The 9791-nt window shown below is 50.6% G+C and overlaps 1 protein-coding gene across 1 annotated transcript; it reads left to right on the top strand.

Annotated features, from left to right (window-relative positions):
- The first annotated feature begins 13 nt into the window (after positions 1-13).
- Positions 14-9088, top strand: LOC143358173 (uncharacterized). Its single transcript, XM_076795123.1, has 14 exons — positions 14-471; positions 1187-1271; positions 2053-2510; positions 2692-3954; positions 4007-4037; positions 4502-4647; positions 4753-4852; positions 5175-5549; positions 6095-6601; positions 6745-7250; positions 7389-7874; positions 8484-8647; positions 8712-8864; positions 8939-9088. Exons 1-14 carry the CDS (start codon positions 284-286, stop codon positions 9004-9006), a joined length of 4530 nt encoding a protein of 1509 aa, XP_076651238.1. The 5' UTR covers positions 14-283; the 3' UTR covers positions 9007-9088.
- Positions 9089-9791: the final 703 nt, after the last annotated feature.

Below are 9791 nucleotides of genomic sequence, written 5' to 3'. Positions count from 1 at the left end.
TTGCGGACTATTGCGAACGGTGTGCTTCTGCGTGGTTCGAGGAAAGCGAGGAGAGAAAAATCTGGCCGGTCGGTGGTCCCTGTGGCCGTTCGGAAGCGGATTTCTATGAACTCGGTCAGTTTCGCCACTGGCGGATCCATAAACATTTCTGCGAACAACTACGCAGTCGGGATCGCTGGAAGATGGTAAAGGCGGTGTGACCCCGGCTCGGCTCGGTGTTATCAGGATTGATGTGATCGCGCTCCGCACGAAAATAAGAAACCAGTCTTCTATCCGCGCTCAGATGATCAACATGCGGACGACGGTAATCGTATGCGCGTCGTTGCTCGCGCTTTTCGCCGCCGACACAATGGCGGTCGAGGGCGTGAAAGGTGGGCATCGGACCCGCACAGGTGTCAAAGGGAATAGACCGAGCCAGGGAGGCGCTAACAATGCCACCACCATCGCTGGACTTTGCTACAAGACCATGCCGTGAGTTACATCTGCTTTTGCGCACGTGCTTTCTCCCCCAAATCGATCCTTCAAACCTTCGAGCTCTTCCACGGTCAGGGCTCGAAACGTTTCCGGAAACGACTGCTCAAAATTGTACACGTGGCTCTGGTGCAAATTGGAAAGAGCCTGAGTTTCGAGACTCGGCATCATTTTGTTAAGAAGATAAAAAAGTCCGCAGAAATATCCGCATGAACTGTTACACTTTTTGTCGGAGGCGCCACTAGAAATTGTCACAGCATTATTCAAAAGATTATTATTAAACTCGACTGTAATCTATCGATTAGACAGAATATGTTCTGGGTTCGAAGAAATGTCTTGATTTTGCAGTTAAAATGTAGCTTCGAGTGCAAAGGGTTAAAACCTGGTAACGCTCTGAAGAAAATATAATTTTTCGAAATTGTTTCTGAAATAATCGGTGGACTGATTTTTTTAAACAAAGACCTCGTTTGAGCGAGCGTATGTTGCAGAAGTTTTGGGAAATTTTGAAGAATGCAGGCGCAAACGCGAACGTTCGAGAACCGGGCCGAGCGGGCCTGTTCCGAGCGCGTTGCTCAAATTGCTTATAATAGATTGAAACGCAGCGTCCGATGTTCGCGTAAGAACGCGTAACCTTTGGCCCCCTCGTTATCACGGCAACGTGAGCTCGTTGATCCGTTTATGTTTTCATACTACGTATGTATGTGTGTGTTTCCAGCTACGCAGATGCGGTGGCTTTGAACGTCACGAGACAGTTTCCACATAACACTCTTCCCTCGACAGCAACACCTGACGACGGAACGGTAAATGCATACCTCTTCGATCGAAACTTACTCGAGACGACTCACAAATTTTTTCAGAGAATGTGAACTATTCATGTCGATTGTAGATGACGAGTTAATTCGTCGTTGGAGTTCACTATCGCCTTCCAGAAACTTTTCAGTTCTTTCTCAATGCAACGAATAACTTTTACATTTAATTGTGTCGTGGTATCTAGTATTATAATGTGTAGTATAAACTATATCTACATTGCCAGTGATAACATTTTGGTTATCTCAATTTTACTTACATAGTAATCATATACGACGCGTTCTCTACCACACAATTTACTTAAAAATATACTCAAGTTTACACTTTTGCTATGTAACACTAGGTTCACGGGACGCGTCCTAATATTTTTAATCTACGATTATTGAGATTATAACGTTGCATCCACGAGGAATTATTAAAAAAAATGTATTTCTTTGGATATATATTATAGAAAAAGGCTGAAAGGGATAGATAAATTCTCGTTATTGATATTGATATGTAAAATACTTACGTTTAGTGCTCCGTAAACCTAGCGTTAAAGTCGTAGTATGCAGTAAACTATTCAAGAACTGTATTACATTTTTCCATTGCATGAAACTTTTAAGAAGGCAAGCCACGAAATAAGTGGTAGCGAACGTGTTAAAAAAAGCTACACATTCAATTCCTACTTAACCAGTTAAAAAATGTGCGAGTCAAAAATGTGCATGCCAATTAAAATTTCTCCAACTGTTTCGAGCAATGGTCCCAGAAATTCCATTGAAAAATCCATTTCAGACGAACGGATTGATCACTATCCTGGACTGCTGCGAAGGCTACCAGAAAAACGCAACGTCCGACTCCTGCGAGCCACGCTGCTCTCAGGGTTGTTTCGGCGGCAAGTGCATCGCGCCGGACCAGTGCAGCTGCCCTAAGAACTGGTTCCCTCAAGATGGCGTATGCATGCCTTTCTGCCAAATGCCCTGCAAGAAGGACGCGTACTGTTTCTCCCCTGACGTGTGTGCCTGCAAGTTGGGCTACGACGAGGTGAACGGCGAGTGCAAGCCGATTTGCCCCGGTGGTTGCAACAACGGCGACTGCGTGGCTCCTCGGGTCTGCAGGTGCAAACCTGGCTACGTGCTGCAACCCTCTCCGGACCTTGAATACCTGATCGAACCGAAGATGTGCGTGCCTGCCTGCGAGAACTGTCGCAACGGAGAGTGCACTGCGCCTGGCGTGTGCACCTGTCGCGAAGGGTATGTTAGACATTTCATCATTGAGAAAGCATAACCTTTTTCCTGAATAAATCTTGTTCGCCAAATCGGGCGACACTGTAACCAATATATTCTGTGAACGAACAACGAGATTCTGGATTCTTGATATATGAATTGCATACGTGTCAACGTTTGTCATTACTAAATATTCCACGCTCTTCAGGTACGCGAACCCGCCGGGAGACAGCGAGACCTGCGCTCCCAGCTGTCCCAACGGCTGCGTGGGAGGAGAATGTGTTTCCCCAGGCGAGTGCAGGTGCAATTCAGGTTTCACCTTGAACCCCTCCGGCAGCTGCGTGCCAGACTGTCCCCGGGGCTGTCCGAACGGCGAGTGCGTGGCTCCAGGAGTGTGCAACTGCAAGCAAGGCTTCGGTCTGGACCAGGTTAGCAATTGCGTGCCGCAGTGTCCTCAAGGATGCAACAACGGCGAATGCGTTGCGCCAGGTGTGTGCAGCTGCAGTCCGGGTTTCACGAATGATGCTTCCGGCCGTTGCGTCCCGGAATGTTCTCGATGCCAGAACGGCGAGTGCGTTGCACCAGGTGTGTGCAACTGCAAGATCGGGTACGCTCGCGATTCGACGGACGATTGCGTGCCGCAGTGTCCTGGAGAATGCTTGAACGGCATTTGCACCAGTCCGGGAGTGTGCAACTGTCTGCCGGGCTACAGACCTGACGGTTCCGGCAGCTGTTTCCTGGAATGTCGGCAAGGATGCCCGAACGGCGAGTGCGTTCCACCAGGTGTGTGCAAATGCAAGATCGGGTTCGCTCGCGATTCGCGCGGCGATTGCGTGCCCCTGACTGGCGAGTCGAGTACCGGGCCCCTGTGCAGGTACGGTTGCGGTGCGAACGGGACCTGCGTGGGCCCGAACAGGTGCGTGTGCGACGTGGGCTCTCGAGTGGACCCGGACACCGGCAGGTGCGTGCCGGCGGTGAGCTCGTTCCAGTGCAGGAACGGCTGCGGGTCGTACGGGGTCTGCGTCGGACCCGATCTCTGCATATGCGATTACGGACTCGTCGTGGACCCGGAGACTGGCAGGTGTCCCGAGCCAAGACCCACAGAGTCCCCCGTCATGTGTCCGAACGGCTGCGGCCAGTACGGTAGGTGCGTCGGCCCGAACCTTTGCATGTGCGAGGCCGGGTACACGCACGACCCGCAGTCCGGTCGCTGCGTCCCGCCCAGATTCCCGCAATCGAACGAACCTATCTGCGAGTCTCCCTGTCTGAACGGCGAGTGCGTCGGCCTCAATCAGTGCCGCTGCAAACGCGGGTACATCATGGACCCGCACGACCCGTTCAGGTGCTTGCCCGTCTGCGTCGGCGGATGCCCTAACGGCGTCTGCACCCTTCCCAACTACTGCATCTGTAATCAGGGCTACAGGAAGGAGACTGGCGTCAAGGGCAGACAGCGATGCGTCCCCGCTCAGTAGTCGACGATCGCCTCACGGCCGGTACCCGACCCGACCCGTGCGTTGGGATAGTGCGCATGAGAAAGAACGATTGTGTGCCGGAGTGATTATTACGATGTTGCGCGCACGTCCGGTGCAAAGTAAAAACCGTGAGCGGACTGCTAGGCGCCAGTAAACGGCGACGACCATGTCGAGTACCCGCTCCAACCCGCGCGTGGAGATAGTGCGTGTGTCCATGTGTGTGTGTGTGAGAGAGAGAGAGAGAGAGAGAGAGCTTGTCTATTGGAGCGATTTATTGCGATGTTGCGCGCGCGCGTCCGGCGCAAAGTAGTAACCGTGAACGGGCTGCTAGGCGCCGGTAGACGTCGATAGAATTTTTGTAATGTTGATGGACGAATAAAGGAATGAAAAGAACGTATGGAAACAAGCGATATGGAGTTCTTATCGGGACGTTCGGAGGATCCCGACTGTCCGGAAAAGCGGTATCGCTCGACTTCCTGTTTAGCGTCTGAAGAAGACACGGACAGGAAGACAAGAGCGCTTCGCTACAGCTCGTTGTGCAATTAGTCGTCATCCCGGCGTTCGGTTAACAGCACGTCGCTCGAGATGAGGTTCCTTTCGGTCGCCGTTGTTCTTGCTCTACTCGAAATCGCCGTTAACTCGAAGTTGCTCGTGCTCAGTTACTCGAGCGGCAACTGCGACAAACTGGTCAGGTGAGTCCGAATCGTATCCCGCGCGTCACCATCCGATCCCAAAAAAAAAAAAAAAAAAAAAAAATAAAACGAGTTCAATACCGTGATACCCAACTACGTTCGCAGTTACATGAGGTCGCATTTAGTCCCGTATCGCGAGACGTACCGCGAGAGGAAGTGGGGCATTTTTTACAACACTAAGGTACGATGGAACTACAGGACAGAGGTAAGCGACACGACCAAACCGGGAAATCGGGAGAAAAGATTTTTCATCCTTTCGCTGGTCCGTTCTTTGGATCCAATTCTAGACTGTATGTAACTCGAACTATCGCTTATTATCTTCGGTTTAACACTGGTTTCGTAGAAGATTTTTGCGAAACCTAGCTAGAGATTATAGAGGAGGTACATTGTATTTAACAAAAACATTTCAACGACTAAGACAGAGAACGGAGCGAACGGTGCAACGGTGCAAACGCGGAACAAAGTGTAAAGCGTTCGAACTGGAACACGAATCGATCGATCGTTGACGCGATTTTCTGGCGTTTTAGTATCACACCGCCTATAACACGGTGAAGCAATGCTGCTCTGGCTACGAAAGGAACCAGTACGACGTTTGCAAGCCGATCTGCGATCCGCCCTGCGAGAACGGGGAATGTGTCATGCCGAACGAATGCACCTGCCATTTATTTCATTACAAAGCCCCGGACAGCAAGCACGTCTGCGAGCCCGCTTGCTCCACGTGCGAACACGGCAAATGCAACAAGCCGTACGTCTGCGAGTGCGATCCTGGATACAGGCTGGACGCGTCGGAGTCCGATTGCGTGCCGATCTGCAGCAGCGACTGCGAGGAGCTAAACGCACACTGCACCGAGCCCGACGTGTGCACCTGCAACGATGGCTACTACCATCACAAGGAATTACAGGTTTTCCACGCCAAATGCACTTTTACACCGACCAGACTCGCGTTTTTACCAATCTAATTCGCTGTTTTACAGAACACATTCACCCTTTCCGCGATTAGAATGCGTCTCGTAGGTCCCTCGAGAGCGAAGCAACACAATTTCATTTTGATTCTAACCAATTTACTAGCAACAGAAACAAATGCTCTTCCAGCGCATGCACTTTGTCCTTTGCATTATCGCCATTACAGCTTGGAATAAATTGACTCGCGCGAACGGTCCGTTGCCAGCAGTAAATATTTGGAGTCGAAACAAAGCTTAAACGAATGTCTAGTAAAAGGACGTATATTGCATTTTGTAAAAGAAGAAAGCGTGGAAACATTGCTCCGTGTAACAACGAAGACTAGTGTAACATTTTGAGTAACATGGAAATTGCATGGTAAATTCCATTTCGGAAAACGTGTAACGCACGGCTTTCTGTCAGACATTCGTTCCAATGTTCCTAAAATTTTGTTGCTTCGTTGCTGTATCTGTTCGTTTGAAATACCTTGGCAACGAATTCTCCGCAGACTTGCAAGCCGATTTGCAATTCCACCTGCGTGAACGCCGTGTGCACGTTGCCGAACGTGTGCACCTGCGAGCCGGGCTACGAGAGACACCCCGAGAACCCGTTCGCGTGCGAGCCCAAGTGCGATCAGGATTGTTTGAACGGCGCGTGCGTGGGACCGAACACCTGCGCCTGCGACCCAGGCTACCAGCTGAGCTATCCGTACGTCTGCGAGCCGATCTGCTCCCAGCCGTGTCTGAAGGGCACCTGCATCGCACCGGAGACCTGCAGGTGCGACGACGGCTACGGGAAAGCCGAGGACTCGGAGTTCCGTTGCGAGCCCCTCTGCGAGAACGCCTGCGTCAACGGGAACTGCACTTCTCCCAGCGAATGCACCTGCCACGACGGGTACTACTTCAACGGCGACGAGACCATGAAACACGTCTGCCAGCCCATGTGCAACAACTGCGGATCCTACCAGGAATGCACCGAGCCCAATAGGTGCACATGCATCGACGGGTACGAAATGGTAATTCGCGAAACAATTAATTATTCGCGCATTCTTGCACAGTTTTTTCTAGATCGAACGAACGTAGAACGTAATTCGAAGATCGGAGATTATTTCTTTCCAAAAGAATTCGATTACTACCAGGAAATGTAACTATGTCGCAGGACGACGGCAGTGGGGAGTGCATTCCAGTGTGTACCGGGGGATGCACAAACGGCGACTGCACGATGCCAGGTGTCTGCGAATGCCTTCGAGACTACACACCTGTGAACCGCACGCACTGCGTGCCCGTCTGCGACCCGCCTTGCGAGCACGGCGAGTGCTCGCGTCCGTACACCTGCGAGTGCCACGACGGACACGAGCCTTCCGTGTATGTGCACGTATGCGCACCTGTTTGTCAAATTCCCTGCGGGAACGGCACCTGCGTCGCGCCGAACAACTGCATCTGCCACGAGGGCTACCTGCTCAGCCCGAACAGTACAGTGGCGTGCACTCCGATCTGCGATGACCCCTGCGAGTTCGGTACCTGCGTCGCGCCTAACAAGTGCAGTTGCAATAAAGGCTACGAAATGAAGGATGGATTAGGATGCATGCCGAAATGCGTTAAGTCATGCGGGGAGAACGGGGTCTGCGTGGCGCCTGACACCTGCAGGTGCAAGGACGGCCACAGGTACTCGGTTTCCAAGGAATTTACTGTAGGCCCTTAACCTGCGTTGATAATAATTTCTTACAATTACGTTGCGGACTCGACGAATTAATTTGAGCGCCCCGATCGAGTCTTGTTAGTTCAATGATAAATTGTTGACAGATACGTCGAGAACCCGGCGAAGTTCACCTGCGAGCCGGTGTGCGCGTTCGACTGCGCGAACGGCACCTGCGAGGCGCCGAACCAGTGCACCTGCGACCCCGGGTTCGAGAAGGACGACGACGAGCGATGCACACCTGTCTGCGAGTCCTGCACGAATGGCAGCTGCGTTGCGCCCGGCGTCTGCGAGTGCGCAGACGGGCACATGCTCGTCGTGCGCGATGCGAAACAGGTGTGCGTGCCCGACTGCGGCAACTGCGACAACGGCAGGTGCGTCTCGCCTGGCGATTGCCGTTGCGACGTCGGGTTCGTCAAGAAAGACAACGACACCGGCTGCGTCAGCGCCTGCGAGGACAACTGCAACGATCGAGGACTGTGCGTCACGGAAAACGCATCCTGCGAGTGCTTCTACGGATGGGACGGGCTCAGATGTCACTTGCCAGCCTTCTGCGTCGTTCATGTTCCTCGGGACAACGAGCACCTGAATGCGTGAGTGTCATCCAGGTTAATTAACATCCTGAATTGCATCCTGAATTTCTTTTCGAATTCTCTTTGTAGCAATTCCCGTTTAGTTTCAAGTGCTTCGCGTAATCACGTCGGTAATCAAATTATTTCCGGGCTCGGATTGCCTAAAGAATCTTTTTCTCAGTGATCCAGATTATGTGTGTTCGGTATTAAATAATCGAGAAAACGAGCAATATGCACTGTTCCGTTATTACGCGCGTTGAATTACGCGGTTGCAGCTTCAGTAACGAGATTTATATTCCTGATGTCGTCAGTATATCGACGCTCGTCCCCAAAGGATTAAAAATGTCAAGTCGCACTCGACATAAGAGTCGCTGCGAATAAAATTTCCGTCGAGTCGCACTCGACACACGTCGGTGTGCAAACGGATTAAACGACAACGTTTTGATACTTTCCGTCTGAGCGAACGTAACAAGGAACGTTAGCGGAATTTTTAATAAACGCGAGTAATGTATCAATCTCCGGAAATATTTCATAGAATCTAGAGACTCCAATCGGTTGAGAGTGAAACAAGAATTCGCAATCTGCATCGAATCTTTTTTAATTTCTACGAACTCTGTCGGGATTTCGCAGAACGACCGTGGCCACCAGCGTGAACGATACCATTGTCAGCGTGTTCTCCAGCAGTCCGTCATGCTACCATAATTGCTGGAACGAGATCAGCAACGAGACTCTGTGTTTCCACAGGTCGAATGGAACTGATGATAACGATACCATTGCGTGTCTCATGAGCACAGGTGAGGATATCTCGTTTGTTTGGTTTGTAATTGAACATTTCACTTCCAGCGTCGTGTCTTTCAGACTCGCCCTGCTACACGATCTCCGAGCAACGTTCCAAATTGCCAAATTACGTCACCATGGTGGGAATTCTGGGAATCGTGGCGGTCGCCGTGGCGGCCATCGCTGTAACTGTTCTGTTGATACGAAAGCACAGATCGGGGAGCTTGTCTATCGGTGATTATTCTCGTTCTATTATTAACCGTAAAAGAGTTGCCGTATTACAGAAATAATTCGTTGATTTTCCACAGGAGACATACCAGAAGCGTCGCTACGGAGCAGAACTTCTTTGCTGCCCGAGGAGGACAACAATCTCTAGGATTAACGTTAACTTATTACATTGTTCCTTACATAGATGTTATCGTTACGATTCTTAATAAATGATTTAATATATTCTTCGACATCCCGAGTGGATTGTAATAGACTGACGGTAAGGAGGAACCTCCTTGGTCGGCCATTTTGAATTTCCATGTACCCATATACATTCCGACACAGTTGGATCCATTCAAATTTTTATTTCACACATCTTTCAACCTACACACCTTTCAAATCAATTCTGGTCTTTTCATTTGATCTAATAAAAATGGCGATACGGAATTGATTAGTTTAGATGGACTCGTAACTCTGGGTCGAAATAAGCTCGGTCATAATTAGTCTGCGGATCTGCGTGCAAGATAAAAATGTTCTGTACCAATTACAAAATACTGGATATGGAGAAAACCGCGGCGCCCCGCATCCGCGACGCGATTATTGCTCGCGATACTCTGGAAGCTGCCGATCATTTTCTGAACTAAATTGAAAAGCGAGCGGCCAATCCGTTTCACTGTGCTCGCACGTTGAAAGATTCCTCTACGTGGCGCACCGGCTGTATTCAATCGCACACGTTCCTGCTCGAAATCGATACATAATCAAGAATCGCGGTGCATGTGTCCTACGCTGCAGCGCAGCGTCAACCGAAGCCAAACGACTACTTCGGTCGCGATGCACGAACCTCCATTACCCCTTCCATTCTGCGAAGTGCAACCGTCGAACGATCTTCACGCATGCACCCTCAAAACCTACCAGAACAACCCCCGATAGACCACATCTATCGAGATCCTTCCA

This window comes from Halictus rubicundus, chromosome 10 (genome assembly GCF_050948215.1).
Source record: "Halictus rubicundus isolate RS-2024b chromosome 10, iyHalRubi1_principal, whole genome shotgun sequence".
Lineage (NCBI taxonomy): Eukaryota > Metazoa > Arthropoda > Insecta > Hymenoptera > Halictidae > Halictus > Halictus rubicundus.
This window is presented reverse-complemented; position numbering and strand designations above follow the sequence as displayed.